Source organism: Stegastes partitus, unplaced genomic scaffold (assembly GCF_000690725.1).
Source record: "Stegastes partitus isolate 25-593 unplaced genomic scaffold, Stegastes_partitus-1.0.2 Scaffold556, whole genome shotgun sequence".
Taxonomy (NCBI): domain Eukaryota; kingdom Metazoa; phylum Chordata; class Actinopteri; family Pomacentridae; genus Stegastes; species Stegastes partitus.
In genome coordinates, this window is record NW_007578287.1 from 303,648 (window position 1) to 331,205 (window position 27,558).

The 27,558-nt window shown below is 38.6% G+C and overlaps 1 protein-coding gene across 2 annotated transcripts; it reads right to left on the minus strand.

Annotated features, from left to right (window-relative positions):
• On the minus strand, nucleotides 1–27,447 carry mtm1 (myotubularin 1). 2 transcript variants are annotated; one of them, XM_008288379.1, is made up of 16 exons: nucleotides 27,379–27,447; nucleotides 21,948–22,029; nucleotides 17,237–17,309; nucleotides 16,754–16,848; nucleotides 15,319–15,429; nucleotides 14,109–14,210; nucleotides 12,876–12,959; nucleotides 12,453–12,602; nucleotides 11,507–11,692; nucleotides 9,666–9,848; nucleotides 9,396–9,551; nucleotides 9,163–9,210; nucleotides 8,859–8,951; nucleotides 6,504–6,617; nucleotides 6,198–6,374; nucleotides 1–5,283 (listed from the first exon to the last, which is right to left on the minus strand). In XM_008288379.1, exons 2-16 carry the CDS (start codon nucleotides 22,002–22,004, stop codon nucleotides 5,098–5,100), a joined length of 1,815 nt encoding a protein of 604 aa, XP_008286601.1. In that variant the 5' UTR covers nucleotides 22,005–22,029; nucleotides 27,379–27,447; the 3' UTR covers nucleotides 1–5,097. The 2 variants fall into 2 exon arrangements, with proteins under 2 accessions (XP_008286601.1, XP_008286600.1); XM_008288378.1 differs by having other exon boundaries at nucleotides 1–5,286.
• Between the last annotated feature and the right edge of the window lie 111 nt (nucleotides 27,448–27,558).

The following is a 27,558-nucleotide window of genomic DNA, read 5'->3' on the forward strand; positions in this document are numbered from 1 at the left end:
AGAAATTCTTAAATTAATTTAATCAGTAATATTTACATAAAAAGAACCATCCAACAAACTGTGGAGAGGAGATAACATGATTAAAAGAAGTACATTTGAAATGTATTCAGATTTCACCTTTTTGTTGATACCAAGAAGATCCTCAAACACATTTCATGTGTATTTATGACAAAGCAGGCTATAATATGACACAATACCCTCAAACTACAATCCCTACATTAATGAAAGAGTAAAATTGAAATGAACAAGTACTTCTCAGAGTCATCACCACAGAGCCAGAGTGAATCTGAAAGCTAAAGATCCATAGAGAACAGACAGGAAGATGTTAAAGGTTCAACAGTATCCAGAAACTTCTGTCTTTTGCTCCTGGGTGAACGAGTACAACCCCTAAAAATGCCCTTAAATATAAAACAGAACAATTTGACCAAATGGAGCAGAAATCCACAATTTATACCAACAATTTCTGAACCAACATTACTTTCCTTTATTATAAAACTGGAAGATTTTACACTACATAAAATAATTGTATCTTACAACAATAGAACTTTCGACAGTAAAATAGGTTTTGATTGAGGTAATTACATCATGGTGCTTGTACAAAGTAAAAAATAAAAAAAATAGACTTTTATCTGTTTTTCCCTAAAAACACAACCCCCGAACCAACACGTTTCATGTTGCTGTCACTTCTTTTCCATTTGCTGTTTAACCTTCTCAGCCAATTCCAAACCTTTTATCAAGGACGCCAAACATTAGTTTAAAGTATCTATTTGGTAGAATCTTTTATTCACCTCTCTGTGAACACAGGAATCAGCTTGCACTCTCCGATCTACCCTCTCTGATCCTCCCAGACATAGAAAGGGTCATGTTTGAGATATGACATGCAGCTAACTATTCTACGTCCCTTATTTTGAATAGATACTTCTGGTGATGGTGGACACAAAGCCTTGATGGTCAGTCTGTAAATGTACATTTGTTTGGAAACTATAGAAAGACAAAGGGCCAAACTATGCTCAAAAAGCAGTTCACATAAATGCTGTCCCACCTTAAAAAAATATTTTAATTACCAGGTGGTATTGGTAGAGCTGCCGCCCAATCAGAACCCCATACCTTCAAAATTGGGTTTGGTTATTTTCAACAGTAATTTATAAATAAGATCTCTCTGATTGTGCAACTTGTTCGTTTATTCAACGAGTAGATATGACTGACCAGGTAACAAAATGGGTAAAGGGGAGGACAAAACCAAACCTCTGCAAAACAGAGGAGAGGAGATGCTGTGTTTTAGACGGATGTGCCAAGACCCAGTAGTAAGTCAGATAAAGCACAAATATAGCATGACTCTCTGCCCCTACAGATGGGCTGCAAGGTTTGCACAGCTGAAAATTGGTCTAAAACCGACTACACGAGTGACTCTTACTTTGCACCAGTTAAGGCAAAACATGCCACAGACCTACTAAAATGTGGGTGTGTTTTCTTTCTTTCTTTTTTTTTAAATTGCTCTGTTCAAGCACGTACTGCATCATACAGTGTTGAATTTAAGGAGATAAACAGAGGCTTCCTTTCACAAAGGGAATCTACCTTCATAAACGGTCCTGTCTTCTACCCTCTGTAGTTACCTGAGGAATCCCTGCAGCAACCACCCTCTTCCTCCCACTTTAAACTGGCACAGACCCGCAAACGGCAGCTCTGCGTCCTCCTAAATCAAAGCAGTCAATCTCAAACATGGCCCAAGACAGCTCGAGTGCGTCTCTCTGTAGAGGTTGAAGGTGATTCTCACAAGAGTCAAGGCACAAATCTGGACATAACCTGAAGCGCTTCACAAAATGACTTATTATACCTCATTCACAACTGAAAGTCTTACACTGTACACACATTTTTTTTTTCAACTTGCTGAAAACCCATTAAGTTGAACACACTGTGAGAAGGAAAATGTATTGTCTGAGCAGGCTTTCAAACAGGAAGGCTGCATTTCTGGGAATTCAAGACTGCTGTAAGGAAACACAGCAGGGGGGACATGTTTTGGGTATTTCGGGTTTCAGAAGTCCCATTCTGTCTCATGGGGACATTATAGAAGACGAGTTAACCACAGGAGAGAAAACTGTAATCACCAAGCTTAAATTCTGTTATTGACATATTTAAATAAGGGCAAATGAGAGACCACAGAAATGTCTGGTAGGTTACATTTTTCATGTATCCAAGCTAACAGCAGGAAACACTGTTGAATTACTGTAACTTAATATTTATTACAGCTGCTAACTCTTGTGGGGAAAATCCTTCTGAAAACTGCTCACACTTTGCAACTCTACTGGCTACTATTAACAAGTCAAAGACAGCGTGTCCAGTTTTTTTAGGAGTCAAGACTGAATGAACAAAAAACCCCAGCTAATTGGAACACCACCACTGTTATTAAAACTTGTGTGTTACTGTAACATCCACGTGTGAAGGAGATGATTTATAAAAGGTTACAGATTTAGCGCTAGGACTTTATCAACAGTGGTGCTCCGTGCAGACTTGTTTCTAACCTGCATCAGTCTCAACAAAACATTTTCAACAGTTTCCCCTCCCACAGTGCAGCATTTGCCAGCACCAATTCTGGAGCTGCTTTTAATAGTTATCTATTGGTATTATGAAACCCCAGCTGACAATGCCAAAATAACACACCAACCAGAATTCAACATGTTATTAAACTTATCTCTGACTGATTATACTGTGGTGGCAAAAAAATAAAATAAAAAAAAATCACACTTTAAACATTTTCATACTCCACAAATGAAGCCCCAATTACTTAAGTAACCAAGGTTGAAATCAAGTGCCATAAACTGAACAAATATGGTGACAGAGTACTTCAAACTCAGGAGTGATTGTAATAAACAATCCAGTCATCATCTTGACGGATTGAGTGATATAGTAAAAATGTTTGTTATACACATTTCACGATTATTTTTCTGTATCAAGTGTTAAAACCAACCCAGATAAGAGCTGTTTGAGATAGCAGCAAAATCCTTGTGTCGGGTAGCTTTTTGGAAGAAGTAGCCTAATTTAATTGTCACGATTGTAATAAATGATAATGTTCCTAGCATTCCTCTTTTATCAATACACACACTGTCGTCTGTGATGTCCTGAGTTTGACTTTGCACACTGCTCTGTTGACACCAGCTTTATTAAAGCACTTAAACTCTTAAAGCATGTGCATTTTGAACAAATTGGGTTTTCATGAATTTGTATAGGCAAATTTTAAGGAAGCCCGTTTGAGTCAGGAAAAAAAAAAGAGATAATATGTGATCCAAATAAAAAGCAAGCTTATTGTAGGTTTAAATTATTAGATATTATTTAGGACATAAAAATCCAAAGGTAGGTCATACTAGATCTTTTTACAAAAGCTCCTACAAATACCAAGATCTGGATGACTGAGAATCTACAAAGACATACTAGAGCATACTTTTGAAATGAAGGAAAGAATTCAAAAATATCACGTACTATCTCATCATTCTATGATTGATTTATGCTCACATAAAAAAGTACACTGACTTGAGTCCTATGTACGTTGCCCAATAATTCTTCATTAATGTAGAAGCATTTTACTTATTCTTAATCTTTTATAGAATTCCAAATGAAAACTTTAAAAAAATAAAATAAAAAAAAGTCCCACATACAAACACTATCCGCCAATTGTCCAAAAGGCACATGTACTTTGAGATCCAATGTGAACTTTCAGTGAGGGTGAATAAAAAACATCTAGAAATTGGATTTCATGGGCCTGGGCTGGTTTCTCCATCCAAGGTCTTTGTTTAGTGAGAACTTTAAAGTACACGAGGTGATTCAGAATTCAGAAAGTCAGCATCATTTCATTTCCTTCTACTATCTTCAGCACCTGAAATATATTTGAAACTCAAAGCTGCATTCATACAAGTAAATTGCTGATCAATTCCAACCAAAGTCTACTGTTGGCTCGAACTACATTTGTTGTCAATCCCATAACCTAGGATGTGAGCTTTACTGATAGCAGTGGCAAATGTATTTGAGAGACAGCTTCAGCTTTCATCCTCAGGTGACAATGGAGAACAATTCCACACTAATCCATCCAAATCTGATCGCATCTGATATATATAACACTTATTTTGAAACTACAGTGACATCTACTGCAGGAACTCCAAGCCTCCAACGCTGCTGCATTAGCTCTGCAGCCGTTTCGATCAATTCCCTGTAGGACTGGGCGACACTTAGCAGCAGTGCAGCAAGGAGGGACAAGTGTGAAAAGTGAGAGTTAAACAACATCTTGGTGAGCATTATGCTTTGTTCACACAGGACACCGACGGTGTGGCGAAGCACAGGGTGGAGCTGGGCTAAGTGCGTGCAGTTTTCTGACATCTCACTGTGAAATGTCCTTCTTTTTACAAGCATTTTGGATATTTTGAGACATTTTCAAAGTCAACTATACATTACATCAAAATCAAGAAAATGTTTTGTGTTTGCTGTCAGTTTTTCTTTACGACTCATGGCGGGGTAAGCCTGTGTCTTTCCTGCTTTTACCTTTATAATTCTTCTATAATTTGAAAACCTAATCTCAGCAGCATCTCATGGTGTTCATTTGTATAACTCTCCAATTACAAGCTCCTGAAAAGTCATTAAGAAAGCTTGAGTTAAACTTTTCTTGTCAGACTATGGTTTCTAAGGTCAAGAAAGAACTTTAATGCTCAACTATTTTCATTAATTTGTAATCACAGTATGACATTCAGACAAAAACACTTTGCTCTGCTCCTTGTGTGAACACAACCGCAGTGTCTTGTGTGTTCAAGCCCTTGGACTTAAAGCCAGTGAATGTCTTTAAGGCTTTGTATGATGAGTGTGTGTATAGAAAAGTCTTGAGACAAGGCTGTACTGTGACATATTGCATAAATCACCATTATCACCACTATGGTATTAAAGTTAGCCATCAAATCTAAATCTTATTAGCATTCTTTGTTATCCACACTTAGGACTGCACAATACTAATTAATTCCCTGCGTGTGTGTGTGTGAAACACAAATTGGAGCGAAGAGGACATAAGTGCAAGTCAACAAGTATATCTGATATCTGTGTGTGAGTGTGTGTTACCAGCCCTCAAAAGGGAGTGTGTAGGTGTGTGTATTGCTGTGATGGTGAGGTGTTGGAGGAGGTGTTGGGCGTGGGGCTGTTAGCCAGACGGGAGGAAGTGGAGGAATCTGAAAGCTGCAACTGCTCCAGCTTCTTCAAGTATTCGTCTCTTAGGGCCAACAGCTCCTTGTAGCGCTGCTCCACTGGACTCTGCTGCTGGAACACATACACACACAGACACACACATCACTAAGTAACAAAATGTCACGCAGAAGAGGAAGACAGCTCAAATGTTTCATTCTTTGCGGCCAGAACAAAGCGAAAATTTAAAGAACGCATAGCTGAACACAAGTAAACGATTTGCATGCAAAACATCAACTATCCCATGGCTAAGCATTACAAACAGGCGGGACACAGCAACCCAAGTAAAAGTCATGGTCATTGAAGTCATACCATCAAACACAAGAGGGGTTTGACATACTAAGGCTCCTGCTGAATCGTGAGACCTATTGGATACATGCACTCAATGCTACTTGTTTTCCTGATCTTAATCCACTGATCCATTATTTCTCCTTGAACTTTTGTGCTAGTGGGTATTAACCACACTGACAACAAACTATTTTTGAGTTATTTACTTTGTATGCAGCATGGTTTATTGTCACAGTACGTGATCCATCATGATGGCATCGACTCATGACCCCTGAAGAAGATTCAGCCACGAGTCGAAAACGCGTTGGCGTTACAACAAAATATCAGCAGACTAATCCGTGTGCCTTGGATTTCATTAGTTTTTTTGTTTTACTATTTGCTTTGAATGCATGTTTGGTGAGTTCATTGTCTAACCAGGACAGTTAAGCCCCATTGGATTTATGTCTCTATGGAAGGCAGGAAGAACTTGCCTATATGCTTACATATTGCTCATATAACTTATTAGGGCTGCAAGGTGGCAACCTGTCCAGGGTGTCTCCTGCCTTCACCCTAAGTCAGCTGCAACCCTAAGCAGTGTATAGATAATGGATGGATGGATATAACCTAATATATGTATATGAATGTATGTGTTCAGAGGGAGAGAGAGAGAAAGAGGAGAGAAAGAGAGAACAGTAAAGCGAGTTGAGAAAAGGTTTTACCTGTTGTCGTATACGTGGGTTCCAGCGGATGTAGTAGGTCACCCAAAGCTCCAGGTGGCGCATGCTGGCAACAGGGTAGAGGACCCTGCCAGACTCCGGGGTGTAGAAGGGGTTTAAATAAATATCCATCTTACTGTTGACCAGGGACCACAGAGACACAGTCTTCGACCTCACCTCCTGCAACGCACAAAGTGTCACATTTGCAACTGAAGTACGTACAAGGCAAGCTAAAAGTCAAAACAATGCTAGCATGCATGCAGTAGGGCAACTAAGGGCAGGCAATGTTTTCTGTCCATGTCATCTTACATGTTGGTCTCGTGCACTCTCACAGTTGTAGAGGAAAGTCCCAAAGCGGCAGCTGTAGAGATGATCCAGGATTGTCAGCAGGAGGTGCTCATTAAACTCAAAGGCTGTAGGAAACTGAGAGGAGAGCAGAGATAACCAGTTACAAGTCAAACGTGATGCCAGTCCTGTCAAATTTCATGGTATTAATTTTATATATATATTGATGAGTTTATTCTTCAAGTATGGTAGATGTTTATCAGTCCGCTGAACACATTCAAATCGCACATCATAAACTACAGACAATAGTGTAGTTTTAGTACATCAACACTGGGCTGACTTAAACTTTTATTTAGCAAAACCAGTATTTCTGTTAAAGAACTTAAAAACTGTGAAAACAAAAACTGTTCACCAGTTTTAGCCCTGACAATCTGAATACCTGACAGATTAGTTATGAAAGCTGTTGTCTTGTATACTATCATAGTACATTACTGTATTTGCCCTTATACATGTTTTTTCTTTGTATTTACATAGTTTGAGAGGGGCAGGTTTGGTTTCTTGATTATTGTACAGTGCCACGCTGATCTGACGTTGATTTACAGGAGAATTCATGTAAAGTCAATTAGTGATGAACACAGATCACCTGTATAGCATTTTTAAAGGCTGTCCTATAGTAATTAAAACCATTGAAGACTTTATACAAACAACATATATTTGTCAGAGAACATTTTAAGAAATTAGTTTATTTCTGTAAGTTCCTGTACAGACTGAAGACTGCTGTCTGTCTTGACTGTCAACTATTAACTCCAAACCCTGCTGCTGCTCCTGCCTGCCTCGTCCATTTCCCAGGCGAGACGCAGCTCACCTTGAACGAGCTGATTGGGTGGGTGCTTTGGGTAACCTCCCAGCATGCACTAGGGTAATAGATTCATGGACATTGGTCTCATGTTATACAGCATTTCATTCTGTTACTACTTGTACTCTGTGCAATGACAATAAAGCTGAATCTAATTTAACCTAATGCTATGTGTCGGCTTCACAATGTTTCGACAGCAGCATTTGGTACACATAAAAAACCTTTAGTAGATATATGTAGTCCACTTCAATATTATCTATAGTTATTTTCATATAAATATACACTGAAGTCATGACACAAGGACAATTTGTACACTTAATTATGGTTTAAATCACAAAACTCCTAATAATGTCAAAATGTATTTCAGAAACTTACCTAAATTCATTCTTCTATTTTCAGCTCGATTCTTTTTCTAAGGGAACCTTTTGTTTCTATAGTCTGTGTCACATTTTTTAAAAAATAATATATATATAGGTAAAAATGATTGCGTGGTTATATAAGGGATACAACCAGTAATAATTTTCATTATAAGTTAATCACAACTTTGTGAAGGGTGACATTTTCAAATGTCTTGTCTAATCTAATAAAAATTTCTGTTAATTTGAAAACTTACTAAAACAGTGGATTAGTTATCAGAAACAGTGCAGATGTTTTTTCTGTTGACCAATCATTTCAGTTCTACATAATTCAATTTTTTAAAAAGTCATACAAACAGTACCAGACCCTAAGGGATTTGTCAAGAATTTTCCATCTTCTCACCTAAAATTTTCATCCCTCTTACGATAGGAGTTATTTGTATCTGAAAACTATGTCTCGCTAGGATAACAAGAGGACACTGATCCTGTGTGTTGTTGCTTCCATTACAACTGTTCATAAAAAGTGGTGTTTTATGCATTATTTTTTGAAATATATTGTGGTGCAAAATACTGTTGCATCACCTAAAGTTTGTCACAACATGAGAAATAATAAAATTTAGACACGTTGCTGTGACCATATAAACAGCTTCAACAAATCATTTTTAAATTATTTGTTTCCAATTAAATTACAAACTTGCACCATCTGCGCTTGGCAGCGGATTTGCCATGCTGCGTCTCCACACCTGGACGCTATGCACCAGAAAACAAAATGATTTCTATCTACATTCGTGAAGCTCATGTCGCTGTGCTGAATTTATTCAGAGCTATGAGACCAGTGATATTCGGGATGTCAGTGATGAGCAGTGCTGGCTGAGAGTGAATTAATCATTAACACAACCACTGATCTATAAAGCACTTCAACCTTAACCCAACTCTTTTGAACTTAGCACCACTGCACTAACATGAATCAAAATAACAGAAGAAAGTCTGATTGACGTGCATACATAAGAAAAATAGGGCTGTGGTGGCTTGTTGGTGACACAAACTTGACAAATATGCACTGCCAGCTATTAAAAACCCAGTGTGATCTCAGTCAGTCCTTTAATTAACTCTGCAGTTACATTAACACTTGAGTGCTGCGGGATAATTCAGATGTGTTAAACATACCTGTTTAGTCATTTGCCATACACAGTCGATGAACTGAACAAAGATGGGTGATCTGTCCTGATCTGCATGGTTTTTGTCACCGTGACCTATCCTCTACACACACAAACACACACACATACACACACAATTAGCAGAAAGGTAACAGAAAGGTAAACTTTTTCTTTTTCAGTTATCTGAGCCATTACTTGTACAAATTTCTGACTCAGCATTTTGAATATTCCTTCAAAGTATCTGACAATATTGAGCATGGATTCAGAACACACAGTTACAGTAGATCATCCTGAATACAGCAGCTGTTACTCACCGAGGCAAATTTGTGTCCAAAGCTGATCCATTCCTTTTCAATCAGCCCCTAAAAACACACGAAAAATATTTGAATCTCATTTCTGTCCATTTATTTCCCTAAACATTTGTTGTTAAAGCCAGAGTGTTAATAAAAGTGACATTCTATCACTCATAGGTACAGTACAAGTATTGGATGGTACGGTGCGAAAAGAAAGAAAAACAATTTGACAACCTTTTTTTGCTCATACTGACCTGGAATCCTCTCAGAGTGCGGTAGTGGCTGTCCAACATCAGCATGGCTAGAGATGTAAGCTGAGCAGTTCGGTCCCAGCCGTCACTACAGTGGACCACCACAGAGTTTCCACTGGAAACCTTGTCTGCTACTTGGATGGCTCCTGACAACACAAGCTACTTACACAAGAATAGGATTGAGACAAAGGAACAATACATTAAATAAAAATGATAAACAAAGGCATGGCAATTTCAGATTTTTAATTGCAAACAGACATGTTTTTTTCTTACCTTTACATGTTCTAGCCAGTGTGTGGACTCTAGACTGGACAGCCAGTGGGATTCCTCGACATTGGGGTAGACAATATCTTTAAGTTTCTTCAGGGATTCCCTCATGACGTGGATATTCTGGATGTCCAGGAAGATGAGCTCTGCGTTTTGGTATTCATCACCCTCGTAGCCTCCTCCAGTGGCCTGCGGATTGCAAAGACATTCAGCACTCAGTTATCCATGTGCAGGCATTAGAGGAAATTTGAGCAACCAGAAACACTTGGCCTCACTGTCTAAAGCACCCTAAACATTCACAACAAATTTACTGAAGCTGTGGGTGTTGAAATATTGTTATATATAGTGTTCACTGGACACTGATGGCCTGTTAACTGGAGGAAAGCAAAATTACCGGCATGCACGACATAAGCAAACGTTCTCTCAAACACTTTAGCAGTTGGTGGAATTAGTCCATATTATTTCCATAATCAATCTATCAATACTGGCAGCGTTTAGTCTTTTTAGTATTTCTGATTTCATAGCAGATATCTCTGTTACCAACAGAAGCACAGGGGTCGAGGTCAACCCTATCTGACACCTTGACTTAATTAGTGAGTTTTCAGTTAAGTCTTTTCACAAGTAGTTGGCTCAGGGTGCAACGATGTAACTAATGCAGAGCTACAACTATTAAACAATTGATTACTGATCATTATTTGCCAACAACTAAATCAACTGACAAGTATTTGTTAATTGAGATAAATTTGGATGTTTTTTTGGACTCTGTACTCTTCCATGACAGTAAGCTGAATACCTTTGGGCTGATAACAAAACAATACATTTGAATACCTCATCTTGGGTTTTGAGAAGTACTGATGGACACATTCCACTAATTTCTGATACCTGACAGACCAAGCAATTAATTGATTATTGTCAATGAAAACAGTTGCTGCCCTAAACTGATATCATTTAAAAGCTGGAGTCAAAGTTTAAAGGATGGAAAATCATGTGGAAAACGGAAAGTAAATATGGTATTTGTGTTAGTTTCATGTATTAATTCAAAGTTGTTACAGTCTCCTCATCACTCTACACGGCTGTCATGTTTTCACGTGGTGCTATTTTTCATCTCCTTTGTCACACGCAGTTTTTCTTGAAATTTCAGTTTTCAATAATGTATATAAAAAAGCAGATAAAAGCACACCTCAAGATACTTAAAAGGTATTGGAACAATGACACTGAAGACAAGGTTTCACTCTGATTCTGTCTTCATCTTGTAATGTTTTGGCTGGATATCAGAAGATTTGTGTATATTTTGTCTGCAACAAAAATGTAATTTCATTCATGTAAATGAAATGAAAAACACTTTATTTATCCCAGAAGGGAAATTCAATCTTGTAAAAGCTCACTTTTTTTTAAAAATCAATATAACATATATTGATATAAAAAATATAAATATAAAAATATAAAAATACCATCTGATTGCATCAATCTTCTTAGTTGTGTGCTTTTATTGTCAAAGAAATGGAAAAAAAAAACAGCTTGTGAGATGTCAGGATTTTCTCCTTTTCTGTTTTCTATCATTCTAACCTGGATATCTCAAGGTTTTAGATTGCTGGCCACGCACAACAAAACATCAAACATCTACAGATGTCACTTTGGGCTCTGGTTAACGATGGTGGCCATTTCCCAGTATTTTTTTCAAAAATCTTAAAAGGGAAACTATACGGCCATAAGCATTACCGAATATGAGGTTCCTCAAAAGATAACAATTCACAATGGCATTACACAGTTCATTGTTGTCACTATTTTCCTATTTAAGACAGATGTTTTGCAACCTGCTCCACCCTCATGTGCCTGTCACTCCTCACCTTGTTGGCCACTGCATTTACGCTGGGCCGAGCATCATAGATAGTGAGCTTGGTGGTGTCATTTGCCTCCCTGATCAGGTCCAGGTAGCGTTCGTCGTCCCTGTTTCTTTTCCCAGACATGCCAACAAGAGGCTGACTGCAGCGGACAATTACTGCTTGGTTCTCCCTGTGGATCCACGACAGAACCTAAGGAACAAAGACAAGTGTTTCCATGTGCCTGTAGGTTTGCAACTTCCCACTGTGTTTGGGTTCCGTTGATGCACGTGCAAATCAAAGCACAACAAAAGTTTGGCGACTACTTCAATTACAACTTGATAATGAAGTATAATTGTGTGGGTGGTGGTGATGACCTTGCACAGTCTCTCCTCAAACTAAGCATTCTTGTTAAGCACTGCAGTCTGTGCAGTCACAAATTTTAGAACTGCACACAGACGTCCACATAGCGGTTCTTGTGGACCCTTGCAGATTTGGGTGGATGATGAAATTTACACTACACATACCATTGTGGATGTGCACATAGACAGTATGATTTGGCCTCAAAGGAAGGACTAACTTTAATATGCTAAAGGCAAGAAAGTCCGTCAGAGTACAACAGGGTAAGCATTGCAAGACACATTTTTTAAATTTACAGCTGATTGTCACTTACTAGATGATAGGACTGTAGTTATAGGACAATTTGGCAAAACAACTAAAAAATGATTAAATGATTACTGTTTTGTTTTAAATTTTTAACAATTCCCATGAAGAGACAAAAAAACAACCATAAGTTGATCTTCCTACAAGTACTGTCTGTGTATTGAAATCCTATTGTTCCCTGACATAGAAGTTCATAAAGGTTGTGAGTAAATGGATCTCAGGTTAAGATTTATTGAGTCAAATTTAACATTTTACACTCGTGACTACGCGCAACATAGTTTTATTTTATGTAGCTCAATCTTGCCCTCACCGGTATGCGTCCTTTTGACCGGAAGGCAGCCACTCTTCTGAGGTCCTCCTCTTTACTTTTAAAGGGTACAGCCAGCACAGTGGGGTAGGTGTCACACAGATCATAGCTCTTATTGATGAATGTAATACGCCACTTGTTATTAGGCAAGCCCTGGAAGACAAAGTGACTGTCATTAGTTAGTGACTACAACACAAGTAAATTTTACTTTGAACCTTAACTCAGTTCTACTAAATGTCTATAAAGTATCAATGCTTTGGTTGCCCAGTACATTTCTTACCCGTTTGATTTTAATGTAATCTCCCAACTCTGCCTTATTTCTAGTTCTGTTTACACAACATGCCTACATTATATAGGTATTGGTATCACAGATTAATTGTAGTAATGTAACATCAGTCCTAATGCTGCAATTGTCGTCCTTCTTACCTGCCGTCTGAACTCCTCTACAGGTTTGTAGATGTTCCAGCCATTCTCAGCGTACTTTTCCTGTGTCACGTATGCAAATAGAGGCTGTATGGGAGCAAGAGACAGAGACTTTTAATTTATAGACTACAATCATATTACAGCAACAGTACTGGTCTCCTTATTGTTTTGTTCACAGGCTTTCACTTTTTTATCACACACTTTTTTCTTAAAGTTATTTTTTTGGCCTTTGTGCCTTTATTTCATAGTGCAGTAAGAGAGAGACAGGAAAGTGAGGGAGAAGAATGGGGGAGGACGTGTGGGAAAGGGCAATGAGCGGGATTCGAAATCATGACCTCCACATCGGGACTGTAGCCCTGTACATGGGACGCCAGCTCAACCAGGTGAACAACAGCGGCGCCCCTAATCACACACTTTTTAAATACAATTTGCCGTCTTTTGTATCGATACAATCAGTGTCATGTCCATTGTGCTCTGTCAGTCAACACATTGTCTGTACAGAAAATCAACAGGACTTCCAGAGCATTCAACACCTATCACTTGTCAGCTCCAAGTCAGACAAACATGCTTTAAACTCTTTTTTATTTATTTATTTTAAATAAACCTGTATCAATATTATATTACCGTTTGCTTGGTTGCTTCAATACAGCTTCCAAGGAGTTAGGAGAATAAAAGCAGGGGGTTTTCATTGTGCCTACTGGCTCTTACCACAGGCAGAAATGCGACCTGTGTAAGCATTGACACAAATTTTGATCATGCACAAATATTAGCCAAGCAGATGTAGCTGTGATGTGGGTGGGTAGCGGTGTGTCATGGCATATGAGGGGGCTGCATCTCCACATTTCAGCATTTGCATGAGTGCTTGAATTTGAAGCAAATGGAGGATGACTACAGGCAGAAAAATGTCTTTTCTCAGCCAGCACTGTGTAGACTGAAATGTTTTTTGCTGTTATAAATACTGTCAGTGTTTAAATCTGGACTATTTTGACAATAAAAGAAGGTGAAGCATTCAATTTAAAACGTGCTCCCTGTATACAAAATGTTCACTGTGCTCTAAAATCAGTGGGAGTTTGCTTGTGGTTTGTAAAGATGTGTGTGGACAAAAATGACTAAAGAAGGCTACATCTGTATCATATGAATTCTCCTTGCTGGCCCTGAGAAAAAAAAATATGTCTCCTTTTACCACATGCAAAAAAACAGCCAGTAGATGGCAGCAGGTGTTACAAGCTGACTTACCAGACCATGTGAGAGTGGGAAGGCATGTCTGAAGAGGAGGTCAAATATGTCTCTTCTGCTGTGGCCTTCCTGCTTTAAGGCAAACTTCAAGTTCCTCATGTCCTGGGGACGAAGTAGATCAACAAATTTACAGTCAACACACAAAAAAAAACCCCATAAACAACAGATAAAGCATGCAAAATAGTATCCTAAACTTGAGAAGCATTTTCTTATAAAAATACGTTTTTTTTCAGTGAACTTGGCTTATGACTGGCAAAATTTTTGAATGAATTTCTAGCCATATTAAAACTCAACTAAACTTCAACTCAATGTTTGGCTTTAAACCATGGACTTGTTAGGCATGAAAGTATACAATGTCTGAGATACAAATACAATGGGAGTAAATGGACCTCAGTTGACATCAATGCATTATGTAACTCATAACACTAAACACATTATCATTATAGGTTATAAAACTTTCAGACACTAAGTGACATGTTCTGTAGCTGCCACATAATTCGGTGAATGTCTAGGGGAGTAGCAGAAGCAACAGCAAATTAGAGTTCACAAAACTTCTATATTCAGTGTCAATAAAATATTCTATTTGAAAACTATACAACTTTTTTACTGCAGTTTAAAAAAAAATCAGTTTAACCTATATAGGTGAAACATACCACCAACATACAGGCTACACTGTTTAACTGTTAAACACACCTGACATGCCAGGAGATCTAGAGATCTGTTTCCAAGACAGAGCTTTCCTACTTCGGTCTCGATACAAATGGAAATTTGTGTTGTATAATTCTCACACACACACGCACGCACGCACGCACGCACGCACGCATCAACTTTCCCCCCATTTTACCTGGCATTTCTGGCTGGAAGCCATATTTCCATTGGTCATGAAGGGATTCGTCACAGCGGGTCAAAGTTCAACTGACTTGGAACTAAACCTTTTGTGCTTTGCTCAGCATAGCAGCAAACCACTGTGCCATGGTGCAAGGCACAAGAAATAATGGCTTTCAGCGCACCGCAGTGTTGTTGTCACATTGTGTCTGAAATCCCCTTTTAACAGTTTTAACTAAACAAGTCTTAGCAGCTATTTACAACTAACTAAACAGACATATAGATCATTTTGAGAGCATTAAAAATGATAATCAGATCACTAAAATTCTGTGCCTGTAAACAAATTAATGACCATAATAACAATGACAATAAAGCGCACAAATACCTTGCAGGTGATATCCAGGCCGTAGGAATTTTCTCCTCTGCTTGATGCCCCACCCATCTTCTCCACTCGACTGATGGCACCCAGTGGAACGTCCAGCATCACCGTTACATCCTACGACACACAGAGTGAGACTCAGCAATACACAAAATTTGAATTACACAACCATCACACAGGTACACTAATAAAATAGTCTCCAACAAGTAAAATAAATAATGCACTCCCCAGTGAAAAATGACTTCCAGTGAATATGTACTTCGGAGATATGCTTTGTAACAAGCTGGGAAACCCTACACTGAGACAACAAATACCCCTGAACCTAGAAACCGTCTTTCAAAATATGAAAAAGTTACCAAGAATATATTCATTATGACCAATCAATATTAAGTGTCTCAAGACAAAACTCTGGATGCCCTGGCTTTTAGTTTGAATGTTACAACTTGGAACCTAACTTTCATTACTAAGCAGTGAACAACCAACTTGTTTAAATACAGTTGCCTTTAAATTGTATTTGTTATTCAAATAATCAAAGTATATAGCAATATTTCATTAGATTACATCACATAAATTTGACACGTGACACATGACGAAATATTGCTTCATTTGGTACTTTTGGCTATATAAGCATGCCCTGAACAGTTGCTGTCAAACTTAGAAATAGGAAATTCCGAGGTGATGCACTTTCTTTAGAACACCAGTGTACATTAGCTGTTGCTCCAAATGACGCCATGTACTGCTAGAAAACCGAGTGTCTGTGTAAATTTAAAAATATATATATACTCTGGTACCAAGTAGGTTTGGAAAAATGGGGCCTGCTCCCCTCCCTCACCAATGTAAATGGCACCTTTTGGTTCCATGGAAAATCTAATAGGAAACTCCTGCACTTCAATTACCTGGTAGAAATTCACACAAGTGTATGTGTGGCTGAAAAATGCATGTCAGGTCGAGTTCCACATGCAGCATGTGTAGCTCAAAATGGCAAGCTTGTTGTAGAGCATGTGTGACAAAGCAATGCCAATAATAGCTAGCAGCTTCCTTATTTGTGCAGTTATACACACTATACTATACAAGTAGTACTATATAAAGGTAACAATGCAACCTATTTTCATAAGGGGATAATGTATGAGTCTTGTGTTAGATTGTTTCAGCCTAAAGTGTTTAAAATAAATTCAGTTATTAAAGAAACAAGCAAATACTATGGTGGTGACTAAAATATTGTAAATGATTTTGTGGCATACACAGTGCTTGTTCAGGAGCCCTTCAAGAAAAAGATTCAGTCTGTACTGACAGATCAAAGCAGTAGTGCACCATTTTAAAAACACCACAAGCAGAGATGGTGTCAGATTGAACCGAATGGTTTGTAGATCAGCAGAATGTTTCCATGACACACACTGCCCAGAGCCAATGGCTGGCACCACATGAGTTTAATCGGACTTACAGCATCTGAGCTCTTGAAGTAGAGTCTGTAGTTTGTGATCAACACTTTGCCTTTCACAGCTCCGTTGAAGTGACACATGTAGATGATGTCTTTATCTGAAAGTAGATAGACACAAACAGATTGATTTGACTCCTTACTAATCTTCCCTTTTGTCTGATCTTACACCCAGAGCAGGTTCCTTTTTTTTCACATTTGTACTCTGGTTCACATTATTATTGTTGGTAAGCAGTGAGTGCTGTGAGGCAAAAAAATATCACCATATATGCACAGAAAAGGAAGCAGAATAAGAGAAGCGTGCAAACCTTTCTACTTTGAATGTTAGAGACTAAGACAACAAACCCAGTCCACCCATACAGTAGCTACCAAATCATTTGTAAACTGATTGCAGGTATACCACTGTTGGGCTAAGTTTTTGTCTGAAACTGAGTTTAACTGGCATTGAGAATTTATTCCTGTGCATCGACTACAGTAGATTATACTCACCTATAATTCTTTCTTCTCCTGGCAGTAGAGACACATCAGCTAACAACTCCATCTTCAGCGACTCTCTGGGTGTCTACAAACAACACACCAAAGTTTAATAACCAGTCAGTATATATGTCTTTTACTACCCTCTGCATTTTAAAGGTAAGTTATATAAAAGGGCAAACAAACAAACAAAAAAAAAGGTAAAAACTGTTGTAAGATTGAAACCATTTGCATGAATTAAATATGCATGCATAACAACACCAACCAAGCCATTAATCCCTAAACACATGTAATCAAATAAAAGTGTACAATTATACTGGTGGCAGACATCTGGCTCCAAAGAAGAAATCTATAATTCTGTGTTGCTACTGCTTAAAAATTCTATTTATCTCATAAAATAATTCACAGCAGGGACACAATGATTATGTCTAAAGAGAATGTTTATATTTAACTAAAGACAGGAAACTCTTTAATTGCAGTGACTTAAAATGTTTAATTTTTGTTATGGCTTTATCAAAACATGTTTAGGTTTTGCAGAAGGAGGACAGCTGCTGGTCCAGTGACTCTCTCCAGACCCAGGCCTAGGTTCCCTTCTAGCTACTACTACACTAGCAAAATAAAAGTCTTTTCCATTCCATCAGGCATGTGGACGGTGCAGGAAACAAACAGCTAAAAGGCTGACGTGGAAGACTGTGGCAGACAAGCAAAACATTTACTGGTCTCCTGGCAAGTGTCCCTCTAGTACCTAACATTAGTATGTCTCTTATGAGGCATTCATTTAGAAAGAAAACTGTGAGCAAGCTGTGTTGAAAATTAGTTCATAGCAGTCACAGTGGTAGTGTCACTCATAAAGAAAAAACACCTACAAGGGTAAAAAAAAACAACACTGAGGCCTTTTCTCAACACACGTGACAACAAGCAGGTCAGAAGAATCATAAAGGAAGTCAACATGAGAACACTAAAATGTTTCTCACAGATAGCAGGAAGTCCATGTCAAAAATAGCAATGCATCAATCAACAACAAAGTCAAACCTCCGCAAGTCTGAGTATCTTTTACTGAAAGGTACTAAAGTCAGAGAACCATGTGCAAATCAGTATCAGACTGGACCAAGTGTGAACAGATTCAGAGACCAGTGAGATGGGACATCATAATGATGGAAAGTTTCCTTTTAAGTACCTGAACTGATGGACTATGACGGAGAGGACTTCATAAGCTTCACTACCACATCTGACACTGCTGCCATAAACACTACAATCTAAGGAGCAAATCTCTGACTTTAACAAGTCAAAGAAGTTGCTAGGAGCAATTTCCAAGGTGCTTCAGATCCCAAAATCATTTGTGCTAGCAACTGCTTGTAAAGTGCATTGTACAGTTGTGTCGCTGCCACGATCAGGAAGGAAATGCAAGCGATCACCTGCTGCTGAGAGACAACTGGTCAGGATGGTCAAGAGGCAGCCAAAAATCACCAAAAAGGTGATTCATTGCAGGCCTGATTTGGACCTAGCTGGGTGTTCTAGCCAGACATAACCCCAAATGTTATAAAGAAATGGCTAAATCAGGCTAGAACTAAGGGTGTATATGGGCCTTCCCAAAGTCCTGTGTGTGTGAAATTCTACTAATTTAACTGAACTGCACTAATTCTGTCAAGAGGAGTGGCCAAAGATATAACCAGAAGCTTGCCAGAGGCTTGTGTATGGCAATCAAAGGCACCTAATTGAGGTAAAAATGGCCAAAAGACATTTAAGCAAATATTAGATTTCCATCCATCCATTAGCTATACACCACTTAATCCTCATTAGGGTCTCGGGGGGGCTGGAGCCTATCCCAGCGAGCCAAGGGCATTGCCCACACGAAGCAGGATTTTTATAAAACTGAATATCCTCCCCCTTACACATCACCTTGTTTTTAAAAAAAAAATTCATCCACACCTAACTGCATAGGTGTGTTGTTAAGCTACAATTCCACAATTTCATTTAGCAGATGCTTTTATGCAAAGCGACATACATCTAAGAACGGATACAACACAAGCAAGGATCTAGTCAGGAGAAAAGAATCTAGATAAGTGCCATAGAACAAGTTCAAGTGTGATAGGGCGTTGATGCCAATAGCAGGCTGTGTGGGAGGCAGTGGCAGCTGGTGAAATTTTTTTTTTTGGGGGGGGAGGGGGCACAGTCTACAAATTACCTTTTATTTGAAATCACAAATTAGGATATGAGTAACATCAGGCACAACTATTTACAAGAATGCAAACTGTCTACCTTTGGAGGATATTCTAATCATAATCTAATTTAACATTATCAAGACTTACCAGAACTAAATGTCAAAACCATTCATCAAGCTTTCATCAATATTTACAGGATCTGTACAAACTCAAAACACACAATGGAAATAATGGGGAAAAAAAAAAATGGTATTCAGGGCTCCAGATTAATTTTTTCACTGGTAGCACCAGTACGACCCACTTTCTCATTTTGTTGCACCTCCCACCTGGTCAAAGGCAAAACATATGACTTGCTGAAATTCTCTTCCCGATAGACGCTACGATTTACAGATGTTCCCTAAACGCCCCACATAGCAGGCTTCAGTAGCTGCTGTTTGGTGGCTGTGGTGTGCTCTGACAGGTGTGTGACCAAAAATGACTTTAAAAATAATAAACTAAGGCGTTCTCATGTCACCTTTGTCCGAGGCTGAACCCAGTTACATGTATTCTACATGCGGTCTTTTCTACCAGCAGTCTTTTCTTCACTGACAGCATGGCCAACGCATTAAGATGTCACAACAGTAACTGTCATCTAGTATAGAAGAGGAAGGGAAAAGATGTGTGACGGTGTCAGAAAGCGCAGTCGTAAGAATGTTGAAGGACAGTTTTGATATCTAACCACAGAGGACAAAAGCAAATAAAGACAAAATTAATTGGCTTACAGCAAAAGTGGACGGGTCCGGAACGCATTGAGCTGCACCCCATGAGAAAATCTGCAGCTGCCAATCAGAGCGTGGACCAAGGTGACATGATCACGAAAATTTTTTCGAGCTACATACACACTCATGTGGCCGGCACCCCACATCCAGGAAGTGCAAAATTAGTAAACACACATTAAAGACTAATGTTAAATCTGTTAAGACAAATATTGTTAACATAGCAAAAGAATAGGGAGGTTATTATTAATTTTATTATTTTGTTAGAATGAACTACTTTTTATCTGGTCATTAGTAGTTGGGGAGCGACGCCCCTGCCCTCTGTGGTAACCAGCCGCCACTGGTGGGAGGTAATAGGATTTTTGTTGTTGTTGTTTTTTTGTTTGTTTTCAGTCTGTCAAGTGCAAAGGTGTTCAGTGAAGAGCTGGGTCTTTAGTCTTAAAGACTGAGATGGAGTCAGCAGATTGAACAGAGTTTGGTAACTCACTCCACCACAGGGGAACCACAGAGGAGAAGAGCCTAGCTATCGACCTTGGGCCTTGTTACGGTGGTTGAATAAGGCGATTTTTGTTGGTTGAGTGTAGTGAGCGGGAGGGAGTGTAGACGTGAATGAGACAGTTCATTGTAGTTTTGTAAGCAAGTGTCAGGGTTTTGAATTTGATGCGGGCTGCAACTAGAAGCCAGCGAAGCAATCTGAACAGCGGTGTGACATGTGCCGTTTTTGGCTGGCTGAAAACCAGACGTGCTGCTGCATTCTGGGTCATCTGCAGAGGTTTGACCGTGGATGTGGGGAGGCCTGCCAGGAAGGAGTTGCAGTAGTCAATGTGTGATATTATGAGCGCTTGTACCAGGAATTAGCACATTAATAGGCATGCCAAACCTTTAGGTGGCAGTAGTTTCCCAAATCCTATCCAATCAGAGTAAACTTCCGTCTCTCTATGTCGTAAAATAACCGTCCTAAACGTTGTCCTTCACCTGTGCATATTGAGCAGTATCTGGGCTTGTAAAAACAAGCAAGCAAAATGCACCTGGACAAGAGACAACATCAACACAGTTTTGAGGGCATCCACGCTGTTTCCAAATGTAAACACAGGTCGCATATGTGACGTAAGAACATATTTTGTCGCAGGGAGTGACGTTTTGAAACCTAAAATCCCAGTTATTGACGTCCACATACAGACACATAAACGGAATATTCGTAAATCTTCACTTTGGTCGGAGGTTTTTGAAAGAATCGTTTTTAATGCTGCAAATCATTTCGTGTGGATGACAGGAAAATATCTTCGTTTTGTGAGTACCCTGCTACGTGTGGACAAGGCCTAAGGGTGAAGGCAGAGGACACCCTGAACAGGTCGCCAGTTTATTGCAGGGCTACACAGAGAGACAAACAAGCACACTCACATTCACACCTACAGACAATTTAGAAACGTCTATTAACCTCAACATCTTTTTTGGAGAACCTGCTGAGAATCCACGCTGTACAGGGAGAACATGCAAACTCCACACAGAAAGAGCCCAGGCCCAGGCCAACCGAGCCACTGTGCAGTAGCAAATATTAGAATTGTTGTATATATATTTTTGAGCCAGCAGATATTGTGATATTCCCAGAGGAACAGTAATAAATCTATGAAAGAACTAAAATGCATGATTGTTTTTTTCTGACAAAGATGCATGTGTGATACGATTCCATCATAGAAGATTAAGAGTTGTTCACAACTGTATTTCTACAAGAATTAGCTAGCACTGGTGCACTATCCCATTGCAGATCCACCATAAAGACAGACAAAACACACTTAGAAATCCACTTACACTGGCGATGTGTGCATCCAAGGCATTGGAGTTGTAGACTGAGACAGGTGAGGCCATCGCTCAGGGAGGGGGCTTCCACAGGCTGAGAATGACAGACACAGAGACTGTTAATGGTGTCATGCAAACACCATCAGCAAAGCTAAGCTCTCATTTTTCAGTTAATATGGTGCCAGACTTCAAAATGTTAACGGTTCTCAGCAGAATCATATTAAGAATTGACATAAGCTAATTTTCTAACCATGAAAAGTTTGCCATTTGGAGCATACATGGTGACCAAATGGCATGAAAATGACAGAGGACTATACAATATCAGTTGGGGCCCAAGTGGCCTTATGGGATAGTGAGTAAAAAATTTGTGCAGACAAATAAATAAATTATTCTTTAAAATACAAATTTTCCCACTTAAATTAATTATTTGTACACAGAGTCTAATTAAACATGATTTTTGTAACATTTTATTGTCTACCTGATATCAAGCATAAGACAATGTTGCTTAAAAGGTATGCTTTATATCAATCAGTCAAAGGCAAAAATCTAAACTAAAGATGCAAATTTAGAACCGAGTATCACCAGTTGACTTGGGTTGAGAAACCTTTGAGCACAAATAAGCCCACTTGTGCCATTAGCTTGTATCATGAATAATTAACTAACTAGTCCACTTTATTGAATATTGAATTACAGCTTCCAACAATACACACAATAGTTAGGGAAAAGTAAGGTGAGTAAGAGGTGTTCAGTGCACTGGGGATGTTTATCTCTCTGTAATACTGGATCTGAGTAGTCATGGCAACACCTCTCAGAAGCTTGTGTTTTACAACTTAAAAAAAAAAAAATTACTTCATCTATTGAAAAAAATAATCATCCTAAAAATACACTGCAGAGCAGCACCCTAAACTCCGCCGGAAAAACTCATCTCAACTCGTCACATGAATCGCAGACCTATGTGAAAAAGTGACAAAAGAAGGTTAGCAAGCTAAATTGGGCTTAACTCAGAATTTTCTGTGTCATGAAGCCAGCTTACTTTTTTTTTCATGGCTAACTTGCACAGAAGTTTTAAAGAAAAAAACAAGAACAGCCTTTCTGACCAAACTCACTGAAAAAAAAAAAGTCTTACAGACACAAACTGGACTTTGTAGCTAAGCATCAGTGTCTATATTTGAAAGTTTCGAATCTAAAAACAATGCAGTATGCTGTCCAACATATATTTTTCAACACAAATATAACATATGCAACAATTAGTGTGACTGCAGGGAGAAAACATAATATTGTTCTGCTATGTATTTAGTATTACCCCACATAGTTCTTTTCATCTACATACTTTCACTTTAAGTAATATTTTTAATCCAGGACCCTTACAGTTTGGCATTAGTCCTTTAATCAATAAAAAAAACTATATATAATAATTACAGTACATTAATTAATATGGTTACATTGGGGCTGCAAGGTGACAAGCACCGTCCCCCCACAGCTAGAAGATTCCCAGTTCGCATCCTGATTAGGACGCCTGGGATCTTTCTGCATGTTCTCCCAATGCAGCATGGGTTCTCTATGGATTCTCCAGCTTCCTCCCACAGTCCAAAAACATGCTGAGGTTAATTGGTGATATCTAAATTGTCCATAGGTGTGAATGTGAGTGTGCTTGGTTGTCTGTCTCTAAGTGCAGCCCTGCGATAAACTGGCGACCTGTCCAGGGTGTCCCCTGCCTTTGCCTCGAGTCGGCTGGGATAGGCTCCAAAAGTCAAATATCAATAGTTTAAAAAAAAAAAAAACCACTCCATCAGTGTATGGACAGTGTAGGTACTCCTTTAACGTTAATTGATCGATGATGCTGTCAACTATTTGTTAAGGCACTTGTTTAAAATGTACATTCTTAGAAGTAAAGCTGTTTTAGTCAGCTGTAGTATAGCACAGTGATGGTATAGTGATGTGGTCTCTTTTTTTTTTTAAAATTCTTCTAACAATAGCAATGTCCAATATCATCTGTAAAGCAAGCCAATTCCTGATGCCCAACTCTACCAGTATTGTATGTGTTTTTTCTGTAAATAGATTGATTTCATAATGTATTACATTCACTCTGATGGAACAATCTCTTCCTACCTGTAGAAACCATGGAGTAATTTTGAGCGATATTCGGCCCACAGCACTACCTGACTGTTAGACATCAGAACTAATAGTCTATCAGCACTGAAGGATACAAGTTGAAAATTTCTCTTTTAATTGAACACATGTAAAAGATAATAGAGTTTCCATTTGTACAGCAAATGTGTATCTGTTCCAAATACTGGTTACCGGTCTCCTTGATTACTAATAGTCTGTACAATGTCAGCTCTGAAAAAAACTAAATTTTCAACTTATACATTTCAAGTCAAAGAAAAGAATATGAACAGAATCTATTACTTCAAAAATGTGTAATCTCATTTTCATAAGGTTGAACAAAAACTTTCAATCATTAGAAAGTCTGAGAATTTAAAGCTAAAAACACCTTTATTGTTGTTTAAATTCAACAATGAGGTCATTATAGGTCATCTTGGAGATGATGCTTACTGTTGCACCTGTCACAATGAACCTGTCTGAGCCGCAGCAAGTTTCAGGAGGGGAAGGAATGAGACACAGAGGAAGAAAAAGTGAAAGTATGTAGGTGAGTCAGAGAGACAGAGCCAGAGGAAACGTGGAAAGGAATGTAACTGAAACTTGTTTCAGACACAAAAAAGGAAGCAAAATTTTTTTCAACTAATGAGTCAGATCACGAGATGATAGGGCTGTTTACATGCAGTCTATTCTAAGATGTTTTTGTGGTCATCACTGGGTATATGGCCTACAAGAGGCGTAAGTTTTAATAGCTTAACTGAAAGTGGACACTCAGCAAAACTGTCAATCAATAAAGAAACCAACTGAGGTGGACGCTGCAGCATCTGTAGGCAGTCCATCTAAGAGAATCAAACACTCTTCTGTAATCAAGAAAGCTCAAAAACATTTACATTTTTAGGCTTTGGATATATAGATTTGTGAAGTTTATCCCATTGCGTTTCCTTCCTCTCATCCCACTTCCTGGTAGCACCTCTCAAGCTCTGTCACATTGGATGGGAATAGCTAAAATATTAAAACTGCCATCTTTATGTCTCTCCATAGATGTTCTTTGGGGTTTAACTCTGGGCGTTGGCTAGGCCACTTACAGACAATCAAAGACTGTTTAGTTTTCCACAGAAGGACAATCAGGTTTTAGACACACCTCTAGGAAAATTAAAGCAAACAGGAGATGCCTGACCACAATTTTGATTTCCACAGTAATGGGTATAAATACTTTTATGACAGATTTTTTTCATTCGAATTTTTAATGTATTTTGTAACATTTCTAAAAAAAAAAAAAAACTTTCTTCTTTTGGTATTGTAGGTTGTTGAGTATAGACTGAAATTTTAGTCATTTAATACGAACTCTACAACACTTACAAACACGTGTGCAAAAAGTAATGGGTCTGATTTTTTTTTCTGAAGTGGCTGTACATGAAACTACTAGCAGTGAACACTTCCCCATTCTGAGAAAGGCTGTGGGAGCAGGGTGGAGTTTGAAGAATTAACAACCTATGTGAATAATTATAGCCTGTGGGAAGTCAGCTTCCCATATCTTATCAAACATCTGCACTGTACCTTTATAGCATCAACTCAAACACGTCTGTGGTGGGGCGTGCTGAAACCATATGTGCACCAAGTTGCCTTTAAATGTCGGGCAGATTTTTTATTCTTGTTCATTTCTGCTTTGATCAGACAGCAACAGCGTAACTGTGACATACCACAAAAACATGAGCTAGAGCTTGGTAATTATTCAACTGTGATAGCAAAACTTTATAGCTTTAGAATCAGTGCAGGGTATATTTTAGCATTTATATAAGAAGTTCTTATCTCACAATAAACCTGGATAGTGAACAGTATTTTAGAAAACGGGCTATAAACCAACAACTGTTCTGCAGTGAAGATGAAAGGTAGCCACAATGACTGACCCAGAATCACAGAGCGCACAACTCTGCTCCAAAAGTTTGTGACCCACAACTGTATATACTCAAAACTGGATAAAACTGACATAGTGATATGTTTTTTCTGCAATACGAAGACACAGAATTTTTCACCAAATGACTTGAATAACTATATTTGGAATAAGCTAATCATTCTAGAATGATTAAGGTGATTTTTAGAGGAGTGTCTCTTCAAATGTAATTATTAACATTTGAAAAAGCAGAATTTTGGGGGAATTTTTTGTTCGTCATACAGTGAAACACTGGCAAAGATAGATGGATTTGTTTTTGCTTTGGATGGCATTCAGATCTGGCTATCGAATACTGATTTAAATAGTAAAACGGCAGACTACCTGTCCTTGGTTGACTTAATGCTTTCTGTAGCTGAAATATTTCCTAACAACTGACTAGGGCCGCACGATTATCGCCAAAATGTTTTATTGCACTTTCACATTTTAATAAACAGAGTGCTGCTTTGGTTTAAAACAAATAAATACATAATAAAAAACAATAAAATAATGCTCTTCTTCAGCTGAATTTAGTGCATTTCCTAGATGAAAAATATATATGAAAGTGTAAGTTGTCTAAAATGCCTCAGCTGTTGAACATGTGCATAGCAATAGACACTAGCATTTACTGATGTTCCCTAAACAGCTCACATGGCAAAGGTTGAGGTTAGCTAGGTCGCAGAGCACAGAGATGCCTCTAGTCTCATTCAGATATTGCATTACACATACTCTCTTTTATATACATACACACACACAGGCATACACACTGTTATTTATATACATATATATTGCGTATATATGCAAATGGGTACTGGCTTATATTTAACGAGTTCAAATCAGTTCCAGTAAATAAAATGTCAAAATGCTGGGAATAACAGAAACACGTTCAGGACTAAATATGGCTGCTCTTAAAAAAAGAAAAAAGAGTTGTTTTGATTAAAAGCAGTTCAAGGGTTTGTGGCACAATGCAGTTCGGGGTGGTACAGTTAGCTAGCATGCACCACAGACAAAATAACCCAAGGAGTAGTTTGCGGTGTCAATACCCAGATCAAAGATATTCATACAGAGCCAAAGTGTTCCTTTCAGTCTTTTTCACCGTCGAAAAGGCACTCGGCTTCACAACAGGGAAATTCTCATGACAAAATCTGAGCACACAGAATAGTTAAATTCGGAGTTGAGAAGAACAAAGCTCATGCAAAACCCCAAAACTGAACTTTTCCAACTTGGCCATTCCAATAGGCACATCTGTGGAGTTGCACCAGGAAATAGCGTAGGCCTGCACGGAACGACAGCTTGTTACACAAGAAATTCAGGCTATTTCTGGCCTACAGTGCACCGAAACCTACGGCAAAGCCCTCCAAAGAACACTTAATATGGACTCAGGTGGCCTCTTGCCGGCCAAATATCTTAACTTACCCGCAAAGTGCGATTCTCCCGTGGCTGAATGTCGATCTGTTTCCCTCAAGCCACAGCAGGAACTCACTCTACGTCACGTGACATGCTAACATGGCGCAGATTGGCTCGTTGTCCAATTGTGGTTCGCAAAGGATACAGGGAAAGGTAGTTTTCAAATAACCTGCCACATTTTTGTGGAAC